The following is a 24,243-nucleotide window of genomic DNA, read 5'->3' on the forward strand; positions in this document are numbered from 1 at the left end:
CGTGATATCAAGTCGACGGTGTTTCAAATTGCAATATCTTCCAAAAGAATTGCAGTTTGAAACCACCGTTCGTCTACTTATTATCCCTATATAGTAGATTCAGTTTTTAAAAGCAACGAATATAGGTTACCCCGCGGGTAAAGGTGAACTGGTGTCAATCCAAACGCACCTTTCAGATGCGTTGGTCACTTTGATGGCGTCCTTGACCTTGGTTTGCATTGCCATAGTCATAGTTCAAGCGTACACGTGGATTTTTCAACGTTTGCAGCGACTAGAACATTGAACCCATAGAACACTGGGACATTTAAACATCCACTACATCATAGTGACGTAGGTTTTAAAAAAGTACAACGACGTTATGGTTTGCTTCGGATTGTCCAGCTGTTGAACATAAAAGACATTAGTGGAAACCTGTGCGAAATACCAGCTTCTTCGAATGCTCATCGCCGTTGGCAAGTTTTTATGTTGAATAGCAGAGACGGGCAGAGATAGCAAATAAGTAAGTCTGCCTAAAGGGTGGTGTCCCTAGCTATGACCTCACAAAACGTCAAAGTTCTAGGGAATTCTTGACAAAAGTTGTTGTAAATGTACATGTTTCGGTCCCATCTACTTGTAGATGACAATTTTCTGGCATTTGTATAGTTAATAGTTGTGTATTGACTCGGCAACGTAATGTTACGGCATGTAAACTGATAGAAAACTTGCTCAGGACAACAGACTACGGATACATCCGGGTCAGAAAGGTCACACTATCATAAAGCAAATGCAAACATCCTATTTGCCATTCAAAATACTGTACATGCCCCTTTATTTCTTCAGCAGACTATGGTATAAAAATGAAGTAGCGCTGGAGTAAAAATGGTTAAGATCTCACTCTACAGGCTAGGGCAAATATAAGCACAGAATGTTGTTGGCCGTTGTTCCTATCACAATGAGTTGTTTCTGTACACCTCTCTGAAGTCATCACATAGCAACAACAAGGTACCATGGAAATGTATTTTCAGTAAACCAGCAGTTTTCATTAGCAGTTGACTATATGCCATAAATAAAACATTGTCATAAGCAATTTTCCATACAATTTCTTGTTAATGTTATTGACTGTGGCTGAAGAGTACTAGTTACAAAAACATACTTCACAGGAATACCTGGAATTTAACTATGGAAGATCATTTTGGGGACAGTTAGTTGGGAAAAAGACATGGTATTCTGAAATACTTTTGAGAGTTGTGCTATTGTAGTATAACCTCGGTAACACTGTAGTGATTTAGACAATAGTATTTTTTTGTATCTAGAATTTGAACATCGTAAAGACTCATATTTTTGTACAAAGAAAAAAAAAGTTTTCAAAGATTGCATCACATCTTCACATATTCCATTACAAACACGTTTCTTGGCTGCTTTCAAAAGTGTCCATTCATTGGCTGATCTATCAAGACATCCCATTGGTCAGCAAGTTCCATTGACAGGTTTGAAAAAAGTACACCACATGCCTTCTTGTTTTACAAACTGCATAATCTATACAGCTCTGTTCAAAACATTCAGAGATTTCCGTACGTCTGAATCTTCAAAGATCAAGAAACACAAACGGATTCCTTCTTGGAATCTGCCACAATGTTTACAAACCTCGTTAAATGAGTTAGAATGGTATAAAATGTACAGTTTATTAAAAGCAGTATCATCTGTACATACATAGGAAATTCCCCACATTTCATGGTTTCTCACATTTATATCTAACGCTCCCAAAACTGTAGACTTGCATGTTTTTTTTTCCTTACCCTTCTTATAGTGTGGTCTGTAGTATTTACTTGTACACACCTGTACTATCAGTGGACTTGTCCAAACATGCTACAAAATGTATGGAAGAACACAAACGAGTAGGCAGGGTGGGGAGGTACAGCCTATTATTACAGTAACTGTAAGGCCCTATCTATAAATGAGTAATGACTTACAACACCAGAAAAGAAAGCAACAACAAAAATGACAGAAACATATTTGCTTTCAAAAACCCTATACAGTACAATGGTTGCAAAGTATCCATATTCAATAGCATGTCATGGCTTCCCAAATTACACTTCCTTACAAATACACCCTTATCATTTGTACATAGTAAACCCATAGCATTGCATTTAACACAACACTGGAATTCTCAGAGACAAAACTTAAAGAAGATTCTTGCGCACTGCTGTACAAAACTGGTAAGAAACAAAGCGTAGTGGACAGCACTTGAAGAATATAAGGCATTGATGTTTTTGTCTAAAACATTTCTTCCACCCTCAAAAAACTAGGAAAGGCAGAAAAACTGCATAACTTAGAAAAAAATTGTGAAGTCAAAGCTATCCTTCTGAGCAGCACACTAAAATAATCCACTTGGAATGGAGCTCTCTCTTGTAACAATGTCAATTTTATGAGAGTAAGTGAATGTAGTGTTTAGGCACACAGACAAATGAGACAATAGTTTACAACTGAAAGAAACTGCTGTACCGATCCTTTCCAAAACCCAGCACACCTACACAAAAGCAGCAAAAGGACACTCTGATGAAACATCTTAATATATATGTACAAAACAATTATCAGAAATGTTGGGCAGTTAATATGCCTTTGTAGCCCATTCATATTACTGTGCAATTATTATTATTAATGATATTAACAACAAGTAGGTTTCACCACGCGATCGCTCACACACTCGGGGGCCACCCTTTAGACACCCCCTCCAAAATTTGTCGGAAATGATTTGTAAAACTCTTCCGATACTGTTAATAGTGCAACTCTTTGTATAATTATGTGCACTGTCAGTCAGTCCTATATTCGAGCACTACTTACTTAATACATTAGAGTAAATCTGTACAATGGTGAAAACACGTTTGAATATCACGATATCATAAAATTTCTTTCATAGCAACTGCACCATGTATACATATTGTATAGATGCTGGAAAAAGCATTTTTTTCTCTCTCTCAAAGACATTTTCACAACTCCAACGCTTGAGAAATGTTTGCTGGGTAGCATCATCATGTGTTGATTCAGAAAAGATCTGCTTTTATAAAGCGCCCTCTTTCTGATTGTGTGAAAAGTGCAGCTTCCCTTGCCGGTCTAGCAAAGTAAGGAGTAGTGTGATTTTAACTATACAAACTAATCGAGCTGCAACGCTCCTGCTCTGTACGCAAAGCCCTCGCCGGCGTGTGCACGGTTCGTGCACTTTACTAATCTCCAAGCAGATCCTACAATGGCATAAGATAGTACCAGACTGGACAAGGAGTGTAGACAGCCAAGAGATGTCCATTTGCCCCGGTAGCGAAACACACTACTAAGCCGGCTTCACTCCTTTGCCAGCTTTTGATACTGTCTTATGCTACCGTAGGATCTGCTTGGAGATTACACTTTACTCCTACACCCTAGAAAGGAGCCAATGGCTCCACTCCGTCAGGCGGGGTTATGATCCGGCGTCCTCGTAAATTTGAGGCGTCAGGCGGATGAAGTTATCCATGAGGAGGATCTTCTGGCTCTGCGCGCCCATGTCGAAGGTGCTGAAGTCGGGGCGCATCAGCGTGGGCATGAAACAAATGGCCAGGTTCTCACTCGTCATCTTGTTGTCTGACGAAAACTCGCTTACTCTGAGGGACAAAAGGGAAGAATCCATGTCAAACACACTAAAGCTTAACAAACATAATTTTGTCAGGACTACAAGAGTAACATTTGTAAGAAAAAGTGTCATTACTCTGAGGGACCAAAGGAAATAATTTGTGTCAAACAAACAAAAGCTAAACAAACAGCATTTTGTTTCCTAAAGGACAAGTCAGAATGGGAACATCACTAAAAAGGCAGCATTTGTGAGCAAATATGGCATATTTCACCCCATGCAAAATAGACTGCTCCAAAATCACCCCGGTACAAAAATAAGACAAAATTGAGAATTGCCCAAGGGTACTTACCTGACGGGTAATTGTGGTTGTCCCTTACAGGACCACGAAGTGCCATCACTGGGTCACATACCTTATTATAGTGCAGTTATCTCTTTTAGCCAATCAACGCCAAGAATCAGAGTTCAAAGGTTCCTCCTTCTCATCCCCCATCTGTTTCTCATTTTATCTTGGCGCAGCCGGTGCTGGACGCCAGAATGGGGGGGCAGCTGACTACAAAGTAGAATAGCATATCAGGGAGGGAGACCCAGTGATGGCACTTCGTGGTCCTGTAAGGGACAACCACAATTACCCGTCAGGTAAGTACCCTTGGGCAATTCTCAATTGTCCCTCACAAGGCCCACTCCGTGCCATCACTGGGTCACATACCTTATTATAGTGCAGACTTTGAAGCTGCGTCCAGCACCGCTCTTCCGAAGTTGCTCTCTTGGGCATCCCTTCTGTAGAAGGTTGAGAAGGTGGATTCACTGGACCAATCAGCAGCCTTCAGGATCTCGGAAGTGGAGAGTCCTGCTCTTTCTGCCGCTGATGTTGCCGCACCTCTGGTGGAGTGGGCGGCAAACTGGTTCGTGTTCAGCCCGGATAGGGACATCACAGTCTTAATCCAACGAGCAATGGAGCTTGGGCCCACTGCTTTATGTGGTTTCTTGAAGGAAACGAACAGGTGTTTCTCTTCTCCTCTTAAGTCCTTAGTCCTAGCGAGGTACTTCTTGATGTAGGACATTGGGCAAAGGCTTTTGTCTTGCGGGAAGGAAGGAAAGAATACCTTTTTGAGAGGTTTGTTTGGCCTGCATGTCTTTGTGAGATGTGACAGGACGAAAAGGACGCCTTTGTTTTGGTAAGAAAGCCTGGTCACATCCAGCACGGCCAGTGTGGATCCTCTGTCTGCAGACGTTAGTGCACAAAGCATAGCAGTCTTGAGTGACAATTGTTTCAAGGAGAGGACTTTGGCTGGTGACAGTTGTTTAAGGTACTTGATTACTGGTGAGACGTCCCAAGTGACCACGTATCTGGGTCGAGGTGGTCTTTCTTGGAAGATACCTTTCATGATGCTTCGGACGAAGGGGTGTTCACCAACCTTGACTCCATCAACTGGGGCATGGACAGTTGAAATGGCCGAGCGGACTACACCAATGGACCTGTATTGGAGTCCACGCTGGAATAATCCGTGAAGGTAGTCTAGAACATCCTGGATAGGACCTCGAACTGGATCTCTGTTCCCAGAATTGCACCAGCGCACCCACTTCTGCCAGGCCCCATTGTATTGTTTCTTGGTGCTGCCGCGCCAAGATGCGAGCATGAGGTTTGTAGGTCCTGACGAAATGCCAGCACCTTGGAGGTTTCTCCGCATACTGGCCATAAAGCCATCCTCATCTCTGGAAGGAGGGGATGAGGTTGACCGTTGTGAGGGAGACGAACCAGGTCTGGTGACTTGGGTAGAAGTATTGGTTGAGCGCACAGTAGCTCTAGAACTCGAGGATACCACACCTGAGACTCCCAGACGGGAGCCAGAAGGTATACGGTGGCCGTGTCCTGTACTAGTTTGTCTAGAACTCGGGGAATCAGTATCGGTGGCGGATATGCGTATCCTATCTCCGTTCCCCAGTCTATCGTGAAGGCGTCTGTGGCAATTGCTGACGGATCTGGACCCCACGTCACGTACCTTGGGAGTTGTGTGTTTATCCTGGACGCGAATAGATCTATGGAGACGTCCGTCATGAATGGTGTTAGCTGATGGAAGACCTGTGGGTCCAGCTGCCATTCTGTTCGGTCGTTGAAGACCCTTGACAGAGTGTCGGCTAGCTGATTTTGTTCTCCTCTGACATGACTTGCCGACAGTGTTAGTCCTCTGTGAAGGGCCCACTGCCACATTTCTAGGCTTAGTAGCATCAGTTGAACTGATCTCGTTCCCCCTTTGCGGTTCACGTAGGCGACTGCTGTTGAGTTGTCCATTCTGAGGTGAACTTGACCTTGGGGGGCGTCCTTGGCGAAGCACTGAAGGGATAGAAAGGCCGCCTTCAGTTCCAGTACGTTGATGTGGTCGTTCCGTTCCTCGGTTGACCACCTGCCCCCCGTCTTTCCTTTCTGACAGAAGCCTCCCCAGCCCTGGAGTGAGGCGTCGGTCTGAATGGTTAAGACAGTCACTGGTTTCAGTGATGCTCCGTTCCATAGTGCTAGAGAGTTGATCCACCAGGTGAGGTCCTGGTGAGCCATGGGAGACAACCGGATCTTGCGGTTGTAGTTGTCTTTCATCATCTTCAGACCGAGTCTGAGGTCTTTCTGTAGGTACCGATAGTGTAGAGGGGCTAGCGGAACTGCTTGGGTGGTAGAAGTCATTAGGCCTACGATACTTGCCAGATGTTTCAGCGAAGTAGAGTTCTGTGCTAGAAGGTTCTGGCACAAGTCTACGATCTTCTCCACCTTGGGTTCTGGGAGGTAAATCTTCATCTCCACTGAGTTTATCTTGAATCCCAGGAATTCCCTTATCTGGTTTGGTTCCAGTTGGGACTTGTCTATGTTGATCACAAACCCTAGGTTCTCCAGGAGGAATCTGGTCAGGTTCGTGTGTTCTGTGCAGAGATCTGCACTCTGAGCTAGAATCAGAATATCGTCGAGGTAAATTACGCACCTGACTCCCAGGGATCGTAGGTGGGCTACGACGGGTTTCAGAATCTTCGTAAACACACGGGGCGACGACGTAAGGCCAAAGGGAAGGACCGCGAATTCGTACAGAGTCGCTTTCCAGATGAACCTGAGGTATTTCCTGTGTTTGTGGAAGACAGGGATTGTAAAGTATGCATCCTTCAGATCTAGGTTGGTCATGAAGTCTCCCGGTTGTAGAAGTTCTATAACTTTCTGGAAATGTTCTAGTTTGCAATGTTTCTTCTGCATGGCCTTGTTGAGGTGTTTTAAGTTTATTACCGGTCTGGAGCCCCCGTTTTTCTTGGGAACCAGGAAGATTGAAGAAATGAATTGGCCCTGCGTAGGTTGTGTAGGCTGAATGGCGCCCGAATTCAGCATTTTCTCCACCTCTGTATCCACCACTGCCGAATCTGTGTCTGAGTGGATCTTGGTAATAGGGATCCTGAACTGAAAGGGTTGTCTTAGAAGCTCGAGTTGATAGCCCTGAACTGTCTGTAGTATCCAAGGGTCTTGAGTGATTTGTTTCCAGTTGTGTAAGAAAAGTCCGGTGCGGCCCGTATCGGGAATTGGAAAGGTGGGTTTGACGAAATTGTACGCAGGGTGGGAGGGGGGCGCCCGCAGAGGTGGAGATCGAGGTGTTATTAGCTGGACTTTTTGTTCGGTGGGGGGCGAAACCCCGACGATTGAGCCTGGTTTTTCTTGTTGTAGAAGCCGCTTTTATCGTAGGGCTTCTTCCGGTAACGATCGAAATGAGCCGAGTGCTTCTGTTTGTGTCGCTGCGAGTTTGATGAGCTCGAGTTTTGGTGCGGCCTACTAGCCGCTTTCTTGGGTCCCAAAACGTCCCCCAGTGCCCTCTTAGAGGCCTTAGTTTTGGAAACCTGATTGACGAAGTCTGGACCGAACAAAGAATCGGAAGTGCTTACCTCCGGAGCAATTAGAAAGCGTAAGTCCTTATCGAGGTTGGGGCAGCACTCCTCTCTCCGGTACAGGGACATCGAGAAACTCGCATTTCCTAGTAGTACTAGTGCCGCCGAGATAGCCTTGGCTATCTCGTCCTTGTCGAGATCAGCGTCATCCTCGTGTTTCAGGGCATAGTAGGCGCTGGTTAGCGGTCTGGCCGCCAGCAGGAAACGATCTTGTATTTTGCGGAGTTTGGAGTCCTCGAGGACCAGTTTGTTATCCACACAAGCCGCTTGCTCCGGCGTGAGCTTAGGAGCGGAGAGGGTGGCCGATAGGTTTTCGAACAGGGGGTATTGTTCGGAGTATTTATCGAAATCCTCTTTAGGCAGTCTAACGTTGAAAGCCTTATTGATCTTATCGAATAAGGCATCCGGAACGGGTTGTAAGAAGCCTTCTGATCCATACGAGGGGAAATCGGAAGAGAACATACCTTCCATCTGAGGATCCTCGGTGGGGCCGGCACCCCCGTCGTCCGAGGTGGTGTCGTCCGAGGCAAGATGGCGGACGGCATGGCCCGATCCGGTCTGAACCGGATCTTGCAGGCGGTCATCCAGGCGCGCCATTTGGTGCTCCACACACTGTACAAAGTTTTCAAACTTTGTCTCGAGGGCGCTGAGTTGAGGAGACTGGAAGCCGTGGCCCAGTGGTGACGGCATAAGCCACGGAAATCCAGGATAGCCGGGGGGAAGCTGGGGGAAGCTTCCCGGCGCGCTCGAAGAGGCTGTGGCCTGCGACGAGCCGCTCGCTCCGTTGTTGGGCATGAATGCCCCGGGAAATGAGCCGAACGGGAAGAAGTTCGGCCATCTCATAGCCTCCCGACCAGGCTCGAAGGAGGGCAAGGTCGGGACGACTTCAGGAATCTCTTGAGAACCACTGGGATGCAGTTGGTTCGATTCCTGGTGGTGAGGCCCTCTCGCAGCCGGTGGTTTCTTGGGGGGAAGCTCGGTATTCCCGCCATTCTGGATGTCACGAGGATCGCCGGCTGTCTTGTCACGAGGATCGCCGGCTGTTTTGTCCTTCGCCTTCCCTCGGCGACCCTCTTCCTGTAGCTCACGGTTTTCCACGGTATTCTCGGAAGACATTGTGTCAAAAAGACTCGAAAACTCCTCCAGAAAAGGCAAAATTAAAGGAAAAGGGCCCGAATCTGAAGGGAACTCTGATAAAGAGCGCTTCAAGGAGGCGCCAAGAAATAAAATGAGAAACAGATGGGGGATGAGAAGGAGGAACCTTTGAACTCTGATTCTTGGCGTTGATTGGCTAAAAGAGATAACTGCACTATAATAAGGTATGTGACCCAGTGATGGCACGGAGTGGGCCTTGTGAGGGACAATCACCTCTGTACAAAATGGACCTTTCCTCAATTATAACACCAATGCGGTAATTAACTTTTCCATTATAGTATACATGTCGTAGAAAGAAAACCATAATAACAAACTTTTTTATAACAGCTGACATGTCAAAAGTCAAAGGTCACCCACCTGTACAAGTGTTCCAGCAGGTACTTGAAGACGGCTTGAGTGACGGGTGACAGCTTTCTCAAGACTTCCCTCAGGTTCCTTGTCTTGATCTGATCGTCTTTGGTGCCTGAAGAAACAACATTGGGAAAAACAAGATGTCAATTTCACAAAATGTTCTAACAGAGTTGAACAATTCTTTGCCTTTGTTTAAAAGCCTGAAGAGACACTTCTAAAACAAAAATCAAATCTCAAAGCTATACAACCATATCTATACTATACTTGGTATTGTGAGTGTGAATACAGGTATATTGAAGCATTTACTAGCAATTCTCTGCTTTCACATTGTCTGTTGCTGACAAATTAATACAAATGTTTGAGATGTTGAGAACTATCATTAACTAACATGATAAACTTGTAAAGGCAGAGATTTCAGTATGGCAGAACAGAATCACCTGTTCTGCCGGTAGACATTTATCCATTTTGTCCATAAAATAAGATATCCCCTTAGAAGCGTTCTTAAACTTCATGTCACTTTCTCTGTTCAAAACTCTGGGCAGAACTTAAGATGCCTCCATATCTATTTTTGTTTAGAATACCTTTAACTACATGTGTGAAAATTTGGTGCTTGAAGGCAGATTTGCACAATTGTTCAGCTATGCCGCTGGACTACTGACATACATACATGTATGTAAGGAAAGCCAAACTTACTTATCGCTACGATCAGGTCATCGTGCACACTGTGAGGGATGAGAGGTTCCGGTAGTTCCACAAAGAAGGACTTCAGTGCTCCTGCTGCGGCGTTGACACTGACCTTGTGGTCGCCGTCGGCAACCTGAAGGTCGTTCAGGTCTGTGATCTCCTCTGTAAAAATAAAACAAAAGTTAGCAAACATTCTTATAAATACTATACTAATTGAGTTTTTACCTAGAAGATACTAATCTTTGATTCACATGAAAACTGCTTGTTTTCACCAAATAATAATTTCACTTAAAGTCAAAATAGTTCAAGTGACCACCTCTATATGAGGAATATCTGGCCATTGTGACTATCTTTTTGGTGAGGCCCTTGGTAAGTTTTCACATAGACACAAGCATTAAGAGTCCTGTCTATAGTGACCAACTGTCCACAGACATTAGGAGAAAGCACATTAAAAAATTCAAAAGTAGCAACAAAAAAAACACAGCAAAACACTGATACATTTACCTTCATCAAACTTGAGCCGAATCAGGTCAGTGTCTTCTTTCTTGCCGTTCACTCGGAAGATACCCTCTGTTCTTATACCTGGAAGACATCAGGACATTGTGTTACTGTTATTGTTGGAAACTTTTTGGAAACAGCAGCCTGCACTAAACAAAGTTTTCCCCTTTTACTTCAATAATTTACATGTCTCATAAGTCTGAAAGACTGCTTTAAGTCAGCCTAGTACTGGGCGGTCTTAAGGACCCGTCCCTCTGTCCCAGAAACAGTCTGTCCAAAAATCTACCCTTCATGACGTTTAACTGTTGAAAATGTATTTTAGTAGGCTTAAAACAACAGATGTAACAATGAAAATTAACAATGCAATGAGTAGGATAGAAAAAAAATTGAGCTGGATACAGCCCAGCCCTGGAAGAATTAGATACATTTTCTCACCTTCATTCTCGATGTACTTGACACACATCTCCACACACAGTGGGATGGGGTTGTCCTTTGACATTAATTTAATAATGAAAATTAACAAAATGGGCTCCTAAACAATGAGTGGGACAAAACAAATTTAGAGCTAGATACAGCCGTGGTCTAGAAGGGTGAGGAACATTGTCTCACCTTCGTTCTCGATGTACTTGACACACATCTCCACAAACAGGGGGATGGGGTTGTCTTCGGACTGGACAATCTTCTCCATGGGCAGACCAAAGTAGTTCCCACTCAGGTTCTTCTGCTGAGGCAGCGGGAACGGCTTTGTCTTGGACTTCTGCTTCTCCATCTTCTTCTTCAGTTTCTCCTGTGGAGAAAGGAGAGATTTGTGAATTTTAATGTCTCAAGATATGCAGGAATTGATAACAAAAAATTATTCCTCCAGTGGGACAATTTAGCAAAGGGCTTGAAAAGCTTAGATTTATAATGCAGGTATATGAAAATTGTGACTTCTTTCTATGAAAAAGCCCTTACATCAGACACAGTTTACTTACTCAGCTTTCAAAAAGTATATGCAGAAACATTGCAATTGCATTTTTCGGTGGTAACAGTCAATACATGTACAGCAAATAAAAGTCCACCTATACTACAAATCTTTACCAGCAGTACATGGACCAGTGCAGGAAGAAACATCAGAAATACCCGCACAGCTCCTTTTTCATTTACAATACCCTGTACATGCAGGTGGTATTTCCAGCATTGAGTGAGCATCCTTTTACAGATAAATAAGAATAAAACACAGAAGAGATATTGTGACAAACCTCTTCCTTTTGTTTCCTCTTCGTGTCTTTTCTCTGCTGACGCTCCAGTTTTTCCAGCTCTTTGTTGCGCTTCTTTCTCTGTGGATATGAGAGAGATAGCATTGGAACAAGAGACATACTGTTATTCAAAAGCACAAACTAACCTCAGGCATTAGATACTAGAGCTTATGGCTATTTTTATCTCAATCCAGGTTGCCATGGTTACACTCATTAGCCCAGTTAAACAAGTTGGTGGGATAAGAATAAAGAGCTAATAACGTGGGTGGAATCATAACATAAAATAAGTCTTTGATATTCGCTCATAATTAGGTCAAGAAGAGACAACTGACACATATTGGGACATAAAAAGAACAAGAGGTCATTGCCCTTACTAAAAAACGAAATATTCAAAGTTTGTTGTTTTGTTCATCATTGTGAATTTCTCCCTAAATTCTGTCTATGTATTCTGTTTTTCTGGTGCAATGGCCAGGTGGATAGAGTGTTTGCCCTGCAGTTGCTAGGTCATGAGTTTAATTTCCAGGCAAGTCATACCGAACACTTTCAAAAATGGTATGTACTGCTTCCGCTGCTTAGCACTCAGCATTCGGGAAAGAGTATGGTAGTTGAACACACACCACTACCAGTGGACCTGACCCCTGTTGTAGTAATTGCACAAAGCTGTGTGGCCCTGGGCTACAAAATGGAGATGTGAACCACCCTATGCATCACCTTGTGCATCCTTCACAAAATGGGATACCAACTTTTCCATCTTGGTCATCACCAGTTATACATCTTGCCATTCTACAATATCCAAATGTCTGCAGACACACACTAAGACAAACAAACATACAGACCTAAAACCAAAAACTTCGTGAAATAAAAAAAGAGACACCCTTACCTCCTCATCATCACCATCAGACTGGTAGGCAGAGTCAGGAGCAAACCTTCCAGCTGAAATTACAAACATTCACACATATATATATTTACACATGTACTCAAAGTAAAATAATTGTCATCATAAACAATTAGTTTTATATATGTACATTGAATTACAGTTATCTTGAGCAAACGAACACTGTGAATCTTATATTTGCAATAAAACAATATCAAAGTTTAGTTATCTGGAAAACTGTTTACAGTATATCTACATGTACTGTAAGAATCTTTAATTTGGCAAGATTAAATTTGGTATTCTTGGATGAGCATGCAAACTAGAGTGCTTTATCTTTGTGAAACACACTTTAGACATCCATATTATGATGTCTCAGAAAAAAATTATTGCAATTGCCAAAACAAAGTCTTACCAAAATGTTTTCATTTTACAGTACATTGGAGTATACTTGGATTTCAATGTATATGTAGTAAATTATTGTTATAATGTGTACGGAACATGTACATGTATGAATTGTAGAGTTAGGCATTCAACATTCATCATGCAGGGTAAGAAATGGCATGTGTGGCCTTGTTTGGACAAGTCATCTGTATGAATCTGCTGCTGTAAAGAAGGCCTATGTGGCCTTGGGTGTTAAGTATGTAAGAGACGATGTTATTGGATGAGCACAAAGTATCAGAGACACTCATTGGACAAGAACTAGACACACATCACACAGAAATTCATGCATACTTGTGAGAAGTGAGGAAGGAGAAAGTGAAGAGAGTGATTATTCACACTGCAAACTTTCACTCCAAATCAAAGGACAACTACAACAAGAGCAAAACTAGCTTTATTTCAGACTGGTGTATATAACTACACACAGTTGTCAGACAAAAGAAATCATTAGTAACTAGGGCTAAACTAATTATTATGTCAGAAACACAACTTCAAATGGATGTTAGATGCTAGATCTACTGGGGCTTAGTTCAACAAAAGATTAAAACATTAAGAAAAGAAACAGAGCTAGAATATCAGACTAGTTCTGCATCTAAGACCTACAACTACACAATAAAATCAGCTACACAAAAAATTTTAAGTTTAAATTTGCATAAAATCAAAATATTTTCAACACCAATAATAGGTACTTTCTGATTGGCCAAAAAGACCTGTTCAGCAAACAGCAGCCAATCAAATCAATGACAGGCTTTTTCTGATTTGCCAACAGAAAGCATCCAAATTACATCAATGATAAGTACTTTCTCATTGGTCAAAAACAAGCTGATCAACAATCAACAGCCAATCATCATCATTTTACGATGATTGATCTAGGCACTTCTTCCTGGGACTCTACCTGGTCTTGGTGAGATGGCGTCGGTGTCAGAGGTTTGGGGGGAGGTCGCGTCTCTTCGCTTCGTCGTCCCTTTTCGGAAGGACTTTTTCTTCTTCAGCCCGGTGTTCTTTGGGAACTCGTCACCAGTACCAGCACTGTCTTCTGATGGCGAATTCCCTGTTCCTGGGAAAATGCAAGAATATTTACCTTCTAATGTCTGGAAGGAGAAGGTGGAACTGGTTCAGGTAATCTACCCGTGATGATGATGTGTGTAACTGTTTTTGATTTGAAGACATTAAAATCTTGCTTTATTGTATGTGGCATCATGAGTAGAAATTAAGAGCCTTAATTTTTCTTTTGCGGCTGAAAACAAGTAACGGGTTAAGGTCGTGAGTTTAAGAACAGCCTCTGATTTTAGAAGCTATGGGTGGATCTCTACTATGTTTAAGACCACACCCCGCTCTTATACAGCTTGTACCTCCTGTACTAAACTGGTGTGTTACACCTACATGTAAGGGCAGTCTACTGATTATGCAAAACAAAGAAAGTCCCACTGACCAGTCGGCCTATTTCTAATGATGTCTGTGGAAGCGTACGGTCCTCTGCTCGGCGGAGGTGACCCCTCGTTGTCCGGTACTCTCCGTTTTCCCGTCTTCTTGGGGGTGGGCCTCCTGTTGTAGATGTCTCTTCTCTCTCGCTCTAGTGAGCTGTTGTATTCACTGTCACTGTCTGTGGTTGCTGTATATCAAGATTTCACAACTTTAGATAATCTAAATATCTAAAGAATACGTCAATGAAGGTTAGACATCCAGGTAATAAGATACGCCAAAATACAGTTACTCAAGCAACTGGATATGATTTTGGAAATGTCACTGACAAACGATGGTGGATGCCATCTGAAACGTCCATTTCCAAAATCATATCTAGTTGCTTGAGTAACTTCTTTTTTGGTGTATCTAGAGAATATCCCGACATCTACAACACTTCTGTTCATCTGGGTGTGAATGGATTTCCCCCCAAATCATCAGCTCATCTGTGTTGGTAGTTATCATAGAGCAATATAAAACTTTTTACAACACAAAGGTATACGAGGATCAAGTTTTCAATGACCAAATCTTGATTTTTCGTAAAGAAGGTGACAGTGGTGGCTGAAAATTTGATCCATGTATACCTTTGTGTTGTAAGAAAGTTAATCATTGTACTATGATTACTACCAACACAGACCAGCTTCCATGATAAAGCTCTTCCTAAAGAGAGCTAAAATTGTAAATCCAAATTCTACCAGTACATTTTCAGGTAAATCTACCATCCTTATACTACTCAACTGCCCTTCAGTATTTCCCCATTCTTTGGGCTAATACAAAGTGATAACTTCATAAAAACAAGAATCTTACCTTGTCTATCTGTCCCATGGGGTTGGCCTCGTATACTCTTAATTTTCCGGATCTATACAAGAGAAAGAAGCAGATCCAGTCAGTAGATGCAATCGTTATATTTTTTCTATCTCACACTCCTTTTTTCTGACCTATGTGTGACCCCAGGGCTATGAAACGGAGATGGGTGCCGGGCCTACGCATCACAATGTGATGTATGGCAACTTTAGCTTTCTTAATGTTCAGATCTTTAAGAAATTCACATAGCATAACATACACACAAGTAAAAAAACAAATCCATGTCATATACATATACTTAGAACGAAAGTGCAGTATTGTCAATCCACTTCATACATCTCACATGTTCACTCCTTTTTTGTTTCACTAATTTTTCCTCTCTTCTACTAAGTCTTGTACAAAATTATTTCTCCACTAGAAGCAATTCAATGGTTGAAGGATGAATATTTTCATGGAAACATTCGTTAAGTTTACTGTCATGTCACTACCCAAAAGTTAGTAAAGAGATCACTTTCATTCACTTTGAGTTAATCCTCTTATCCTTCAGTAAAAGAAAAAAGGAAATTTTAATCTCTGCCATCCCCCGATATTTTTAAATGAAACAGTCCTTGGTGGAATACTTTTAAGCTTATCAATCTTTTAAGCTTATCCATTTTGCACTGAAGAATACCTTTTCGTATGCAGTGATCTTCTGCATAACTACTTCAGCCAGTCTGTGTATTGCCAGAAACTTACAGAAGACAAGGAATGCTTGCAGTTGGCTAAAGCCAATCTGCAGTACTACTGTGAACTGATAGGTGGTTCTTCTGTACCTTTCCTCCTTTTTCTATGCAGTGATTTTCAGGATATCTACTTTAGCCAGCCTGTGTATTGCTGGAAACTTACAGGATAAAGAATGCTTGCAGTACTACTGTGAACTGATAGGTGGTTCTTCTGTACCTTTCCTCCTGGCAGTGCATCATGGGGGCAGGCATACTGTGGTGACTCTAGCTGACCGTAAGGCTGCAACGGTTGGAGGTTCGGAATGGCGTCTCGCACGCTCGCGTACTCCCCTATTTCCACATTTTCTGGAGTTGCCAGGGGAGCCCGGCCCTTATAAGAAGGGTGTCTTTCCCTTTGCCTCGGCTGAGTCAAGCTGCTTTGTTCGTTAAATCTAGACACGGCGTCGGCCACTTTGGTAAACTGTCTCGGGTTTAACTTGCCTACGTGCTGCAAACAAAACAACAAAAGGAATTTAACAAAACACTGCAAAAAAAGGAAAACGTTTGTATTTAACCCCGCATCGAGGATAGCTGCAAGAAGCTTTACTATAATTCTAGTTTGAAGACTCTTTCTGTAACGCCTGGTCTCCAGTGTCCCTACTTAACTTTACACTAAGGCACAAAAAGTACCTGCAAAGAAGAAGTCTTTATGAAGTGCTTTAATTTTTTTCAGTTGTTTTTTTCAAAGTACATTTAAAAAGCTCGGGAAACGGCAGACCAACATATCCCTGAACCTTTGTCATTACCCATGTAATCATTTAACCATCATACATTCAAACGATGACAACACATCCACTCTCTCTCACACATCCACTTCTTTGGCTTAGGTGGTTATACAACAAACTGGGGAGTTAAAGTGAATGGGATGGATGAAAAATTGCACAGATTTGTCTTGAAACCTTTTACTTTCGCATATCAGTCTGTGTCTTACAGTTAGAAACTTTTATACCTTTTTTCATAAGTCTTGCCTTTCCCTCCCACTTTTATTTGTTCAATAACTAATTCTAAAAACTTCTTTGCTTGTTTCCTTCGAATCAGGTACGTACCGGTTTTGCTGGGATGATTGGCTTGGGTCCAGGTGGAAGAGGCTTGTTTCCTGGCGGTCGTACTTGGTTGTATAAAACATTCTCGTGCCATCTTGTTGTGTCTGAAAAGCATACTGTAATGTTACATTTTGTAATACATGTAATGCAGATCTTGAAATATATACAGTGGTTTCATTTTCCTGATGAAAGTATTACTGCTGTACTACATGTACAGTTTCAACTGAAAACTTTAAACGCAGCTCAATTAACCATTTACTGCAAAAATAAATGACTTTGCAGTATGATAGATTTGAGTAGTTTACTTATTTATTTATCAACCTTGTAGGTTCATCCTTTTAGTTTACACAAAACTATACCTAGGTATGTTCCCTTAATACTTGTTAAGACCGTCAGTCAAGATCCACAGATAGGTGCTTAGTAAATATTATATAAAGGTTTAGATTATATATTAGTACCTTGTCTACCAGCACTTCTGTCATAAAGTCTGTTGTCTATCCAGCCTGCAATGACACAATAACATGTTGTGAGTAGAAACTAAAACTTAGTACTTAGAATGTTTAGAATATTACTTAATACTTAAAATGGTGCAAAAGAGCAGGAAAATAAAAGAGAAGGGTTTCAAGCGCAGAAATAAGAAGGAAAGAAAGAAGACACCAACAGCCACTCATTCCCAAAAGTACTGGAGACAGAAAAATCACAATGCACAACCAAGGGCAAGTTTTCAACTCTGTCAGAGGGAGAAAAATGCATGCGAGCCAAGACATAAATTTTGCTGCTCATTTTTCATGATGTGGGCATTGCTTAAGAGGCTAATGCATTACAATCTATTCTCTGAAAATATGATGTGCATAATCGGATAAACATTGATGCTTTCTCAAAATCTTCAGAAGAATCTCCCAAAACAACCTACTACCCCCATGCAACCAACATGGCAAAGACACCTTTTAAGGTGGATGATTTGACTTGTGATTTTTAGTCTCAGGGTGTTACAAGGAGGAACTATACAACCACACAGCACAACACAGAAGGACACGAGCACAAGACTGTTCAGGGTTCTAGCCAGGATTTTATTTTAGCATAACGGTAAGGGTAAAGCGACCAATCTGGGGAGTGGTGTGGAAGGGGGGATCTTGGCCCTTCCGCAGTGAGAGTTAGAAACTGTAGAGTAAAAAGTTAGCATTGTAAGGGTACCCATGAGGTGACTGTTAACATTACATGTAATTTGAAGGCTTTTTTTGGTCAGTTTGAAGTGGCATATCATCATTTTTCATATTTGATTAACATTGTTCAAAAAGTAAATGGTGAAAAATTAGCATAGTGGTTCTCATTTAAGCGTGGTGGTCACAAATCATACCGTAGTGGCCCGTTACGCTAAAAATGCACTAGCTAGAACCCTGCTGTTAGTAAGAAAGGCGGAAGTACCCTCGCTATGGGAGATAGGAGGACGTGGGAGCGTAGCAAGGCATGCAATGGCTGCCGAGCTGCACACAGTAGAGGAGGCAGTGCCGCTCTCATACGAGGGGTGGTCGAAGGAAGCGGAAGCTGCTGAAAGGAAGACACATTCTACTTGTGAGGAATCGTTACAAGAATCTTAGAGCAACGTTAGTTTTTTTAACACTTCTTCCACAATATTCTACACCTGTAAAGGTAACAAAAATACTACTAAGCCAATGTTTGAATTATCATGGTGTTGCAACAGTAAAAACTCTGAGGCAATCTCAAAACCTTTCAAATGAAAATTGAGCCACAGGTTGCATTGTTTTTCCTTTTTAAAAGAAGTTAAAATACCAATGACTTAACCAAATGCATTCAAAGGTCTGCATGAATTCTCAAGTCTTTCAGTGTCAAGGAAATGATAGCAAAGAAAAGAAGATGTACAGGTAGTGCAAGACTTCTATTTCTTATCTCTTCTATCCAACCTTATCCCCTTCCTCTACACAGCATAGTAGCCTATTCTTTCCATATGTTTATACATGAAGTCAAAGGAATTTTGAAGTTGTCAACCCGAAATACATGTATCTGTGAATATGCTTTTAAAAAATGCTTCCACAAATCATGCTTCAATAAATAGCTGCTGTGAAAGAATTATTCATTTCTACGAATTGGCAAGTATCCTTGTTTCAGATTAAACGCTTCAAAATGCTTTGAAAATGTTTGGAAAGAACAGGCTACATTTGCTGCATACAATTGCTATATACAAAAATGTTATGTACCATTCTTACGTTGAAAACCAGTCTCAAAAAGTAGGAACATGCTCCCTTCTTCTCCGTACGGCATGGGGAAAAAGTGTTAAATGCCAGGGGAAGAATATACAAAAATACAGAAACTACAGTTCTACCAACCTAACATGTTAAGATAACATCAGATTTTCTAACATTTGCTAATGAAGTATGCAATAATATAGTTGAATAAGCAGTTAACAATCTTGAAAGATAGAATAGGCTAAGCAGAGAATAAGAGTGAGAGATACACACTCTGTTGTCTGTTGTGGATATTGCATACAAGTTCAGAGTATTTCTTTCAAATACAAAAATCCTTTTTGTGGTAATATATCTAGAGTTTTTGCCTAGAACTAGCAGAAGTAGAAATTTAAGACAAAACTAGAAATGCAGTGCATAACTTCTACACGAATTACTGATCTACAGAAAAAAGACTATCCCAGTGATATCATATATTGTCATTAGCAATTAGATTTGCTGGTTGTTTTTCCATTTTCCTAAATTGATACAAAAGCTGGCCACTTTGGCGCAAGCCTATCATTATATCACACTTTGTCAAGTCCTTGGGACACTTATGTATTTAAAGCCCCTGTCACAAAGGCCTGTTACCTAATCTCCAAGCAGATCCTACGGTAGCATAAGACAGTATCAAAAGCTTCCAGAGGAGTGAAGCCGGCCTATGAGTGTGTTTGGCTACCGGGCTGATGACTCCCTTTGGCCAGCTGTACTCCTTTGGTCGCAGTCACATACACATGTAAGTTGTGCGATCGCCGTGCGATTTTGATGCCATGGGATTTTCAAGCAGGCCGTGACAGAACCAACCACCGACAAGGATCCAAAACAGCATTTTGTGTACCAAGACAGTTGAACTTTGCAGGAGCCGTACGTTTTTGCCCTCCAAATTGCCTGAAGTTAGCGATCGTACGACCTATATGTGACTGAGCCCTTAGTAAACTATCTTATGCCACTGTTAAATCTGCTTGGAGAACATTTGTTACCCACACAAAAATGCATTGTCTCATTTCTGCGAAGCAACATACCGTGCATTTTCCTAACCCTGGCTAGAGAGGGAGAGTGGTGCAGAGAGTGGTAGCGGGGAGGGGGCCGTCGCGGGGAGCGGAACCCCTCCAGCCGGTAGTGAGCTGCCTCCCCTGTCCCGCGGTGGAACGGTCCGCAGAGAAGTAGAGGATGGTGGGAAGGTTGACAGTAGAGGGGGTGGTGGGCAGAGGGAGGGAGAGAAGAAGAAAAATGAGACCAGGTCAGAGAGGGTGGATCGAAAGAGGACAGTGCAAATTATGGAACAAATGACAGAGACAGTTGAACAGTTTCATATACCATAGATGCATGAATACATGTATGATTGTTAAGAATGATGACCAGAGTTATTGACAATGTTTCTGACATATCAAGTCAGACAATGCATTTGCCAGTACACAGAATATCACATTTCTAATAAAACTGCCTCAAATCAAAAGAAACATGTCACATAAAATATGCTAGATTTTTCAAGTTCCTAATATAAATATAATACAAACCTGACATTATCATTAATGTTGTTATACTCAATCAATGATATCTTAATCAATATACACACATACTGTACCTTCAAACTATCATAACAACTGCTTTCACACACTACACAATCATACCAAAGAGAATTCAAAGTTACCAGAAGGACAGAAAGTAAAGTAAAGGATTGGACAGTAACATGTACACTTCCGACCATGTCAGGTATTTGGCAGTGTAAATATCTGTACATGTACAGACTTTCAATGTGTCATTTTTAAGTTGTGCATGGTATTGGCACATCACTGTTCACAAATGTTTACGGAATAAACATAACTGTGATCAATAAATTACAAATAAAGAGCTTAATAACAGTTAAAGGGGTTTTTAACATAGTTGTAAGAACATCTATCACACAGCAACAGAAAAATAGCTTCTTTGGTTATAACAGATAATAAACAAATAAAGATTAGGATATAGGAGAATTCTTTTTTTAGAAGCTCTGACGAAGGGATCTGAGAAACTTCGAAACGTAAGCAATGTAAGTGCCTGCTGGTTGTGTAAAAAGAATTCTCCTATATCCTATATTCTACCTACCTGATGACACGTTTTTCGGAAATAAAGATTAGAATTGGACTATGCAAAGTTTAGAATGGCAAGAGGTGTATTTTAATAGTGCTCTGTAACAGGACCAACAGTTATGTATTGGGGCAAGGCAAGCAAGGGGTTCAAAGGTTAAAGGTGAATGTCCTGACCTCTGCCCTGCTGCTGACGATCTCTGACCTGGCTGGGCTTGAGGAGGTGTTCTTCATGGTGGTTGTCATGGTAACCTTCCCCTGCAAAAAAAAAATCACAAATTTCATATCACACAGTCAAACCTGTACAAATGACCACCTCTATGTAAGAATCACATGGCCAATGTGACCACTTTTTGGTGGTTTCTTACATAATTTTCCCATTCCGCCCAAGCATTGTGAACCCTGTCTATAGTTACTACCTATCTACCTCGACCAGATATTGTCCATCCTCTTAAGTGTTCTTCCTGGGCAGTTTTGACTGTGTATCGAGGTTGCTGCTGTATAGACTGGCTTGAGTCACATGCAAAAGAAAATGCAAGGTTATGCTATCTGTATCAGACTTGAGGCCAGCCAGAAATACATTTTAGTCAATTCATGCTTTGCTAAAAATAATTTGCTTCCCAAAAAGTGTTTTACAATTCATGAATGTTCTACCGACACCAGGAGAATAAAGATGTGGTCAGAGACAAGATCAGGTTTGGCGGACACAACTATTTATTCCTCAAACGGAATACAGTTTAGTCAATCCATGCTTTGCTGAAAATATCAAACACTCCTAACAACACTACAAATAAGTCTCTGACACATAAGCGTCACAAACAAATCTGCTTGGGAGATCACCTCTGTGTCTTGAACAATGCTGACACTTAATAAACTTCAGCTGTTCCACAGTGACTGAAACTTCCCCTGATGTTCCCACATGAAGAATGGAAGGGGATACAAACACAGAACAACAAACAAACAAAAGAAGAAAATTGTGAATAAAACCCTGAGAAAACTGAGTGTGATACTCAAATGAAATGAGGGATAACTGACTATAACTGGTGAGCCAGGAGGACAACTTCAAATGTCGGGGAAAATGGTAAATGTTTAAGCCCAAAACTGTCTGTAAAGAGTTTGAACTGTTCTATATTATGAATAGCAATCCACTAACCATTGTATGGAGGTGGCTCTTCATCGGAGTTGTAGTTCTGTGGGGCTTCATCATAACTGTGGAGGAAATTAATCAAACAAATCATTCACACACGATAAGAGCTCGTCAGAATATTAATAACAATTTTCCTGAATTGACATATCATACAAACAATCTTAGAATGATAAGATATGCGATGACAATGACAACAAAAATGTAGTACATAGACTTGTGAAAATATGAGAAAGAGTATGGTAGTTAAACGCAGACCACTACCAGTGGACCCTCTGCTGTAGTCCTTGTGTGGCCTAAGGCCTATAGAAATGGAGATAGGCAATACCCTATATGCTGAAAAGGGTGGGAAGGATTGTTTGACTTTAACTTTAACAATTTTGCTATCATCACAGTCTGTGACATCAGATGTCTGCCCTATTTAATCAAGATTGGAAGTCTTTTCTGCTTTCTTCAGAACTTCTCTGCTAGTTCATGGTACAAACAAAGAGACCAGAATTTACCTATACCTTGGCAGGGGTACTCGGGAAGGTTTAGGTAGAGTTGCGGGTGGCCGAACCCTGCCGAACGTGCTCTCCCAAACCTCGCGTTCCGTGGGCTCGTCTTCTGACGACGGCTGACGTTTGTACGCTGTCTCCGTGCTCTCCTTCTTTTCCCAGCATTCCTTGAAGAAGGGTGTGAAGACTGCAGCTGTAAGAGAATGGAGTGTGTCAGATGTCGTCATGGAGGGAACTATACTAAATATTTCTTGAAATGAGAAATGTCTATTGCAAGATCAAAAACAATTCCTTTTACACACAACCCTATGTATACTGTATAATATTCACTATGATTTTATATCCACAGTTTTCGTGGTGAGATCTCACTGTGCCTTACTACTGAATTGTTTCAACCAAAAACTAAGGATACTGCAAATGCCTCCTTTTCCCTCCTATTGAGTGATTTTGGTGGAATGTGTTCTGGACAGTGTCCGAGGCCTCTTGGAGTGTCCTGAAAACACTAGTTTCATTGAAACTTGGACCCTACTCTACTAAACTTACAAGTTACTTGATGCAAGACAATAACTTATGCAAATCTTTATGACGTCATGATGAATTTTTAATTTCAATTCTTAATTGATACTATTACAGTAAAATTGTTAAAAAGTATATCATGACATCCAGACTTACTCTGCTTCTGGAACTGTGACGAGGTGGTGCTAAACTTGGCGGTGAGCTGGTCTGCCAGGGCGTTGCCCTCCGTGATCAGGACTTGTTCCACATCGTTGGTGAAAAACGCGTTCACACTGCCGCTCTCCGTCACTGCCAGGATGTGCACTGGGACGTTCTTCAGGTTGGAGGCAAAAGCTCTGCAAAGATCAAAATGAACTTTTAGTATGTAATAGGCGATGCTACTATGTCATTCCTACACTATCTGGTTTATTGTATGTTGGTGAAGAAGGCGTTCACACTGCCACTCTCCGTCACAGCCCGGATGTGCAGTGGGACGTTTTTTTCAGGTTGGAAGCAAAAGCTCTGCAAAGATCATGTTGAACTTTAGCATGTTGTAGGTGATGCTGCAATCTTTCTCTTAGTAGTAGTCTTGCACCATCTTGTTAATCATCTGATGTTCCAAGTCTCACAAGGATTAGACGTAGCCTAGGTACCATCCGAAAAGTATTTCACTCAAGTGTTTATTATACACTATATACAGTCGCTTCTCTGCTGTTCCGTCTGGGATCTTTGACACCTCTGATGTCTGGAATAGTCCAAATTTTGGATGAGGGCTCAGATTGGTCCATACTCTTGAGCAAATTTTGGAATGGATTCAAGCACTCAAAGTGGTTAACTGATTTCTGTATTCGAACAGGTGTTGGAACGCTCTAAAACCCATTCCTTAATTTGCTCATTAACTGATATCACCACCAAAAGGTTTAAATGTGCAGGTCTCCAGACGGGTAGCAAAAGGGAACAGCAAACTACTACCCGGATGGTACCTAGGTTAGGTGAGATGTGCTTGCA

The 24,243-nt window shown here is 41.7% G+C and overlaps 1 protein-coding gene across 1 annotated transcript in view; it reads right to left on the bottom strand.

Moving 5' to 3' along the window:
- Positions 1-784: 784 nt before the first annotated feature.
- Positions 785-24,243, bottom strand: part of LOC118432802 (rho GTPase-activating protein 35-like) — a gene marked incomplete in the record, with an annotated part of 69,592 nt that continues 46,133 nt past the window's right edge. The window contains 20 exon segments of the mRNA XM_035844421.1: positions 785-3,611; positions 8,999-9,104; positions 9,686-9,838; positions 10,181-10,258; positions 10,784-10,961; positions 11,416-11,493; positions 12,293-12,345; positions 13,620-13,781; positions 14,157-14,336; positions 14,993-15,044; positions 15,929-16,198; positions 16,797-16,897; positions 17,252-17,296; positions 18,219-18,341; positions 19,010-19,057; positions 20,056-20,166; positions 21,277-21,357; positions 22,253-22,308; positions 22,747-22,933; positions 23,413-23,591. Of these exon segments, the coding sequence (XP_035700314.1) occupies positions 3,431-3,611; positions 8,999-9,104; positions 9,686-9,838; positions 10,181-10,258; positions 10,784-10,961; positions 11,416-11,493; positions 12,293-12,345; positions 13,620-13,781; positions 14,157-14,336; positions 14,993-15,044; positions 15,929-16,198; positions 16,797-16,897; positions 17,252-17,296; positions 18,219-18,341; positions 19,010-19,057; positions 20,056-20,166; positions 21,277-21,357; positions 22,253-22,308; positions 22,747-22,933; positions 23,413-23,591 (2,422 nt within the window).

Source organism: Branchiostoma floridae, chromosome 16 (assembly GCF_000003815.2).
Source record: "Branchiostoma floridae strain S238N-H82 chromosome 16, Bfl_VNyyK, whole genome shotgun sequence".
In the NCBI taxonomy this organism is placed as follows: domain Eukaryota; kingdom Metazoa; phylum Chordata; class Leptocardii; order Amphioxiformes; family Branchiostomatidae; genus Branchiostoma; species Branchiostoma floridae.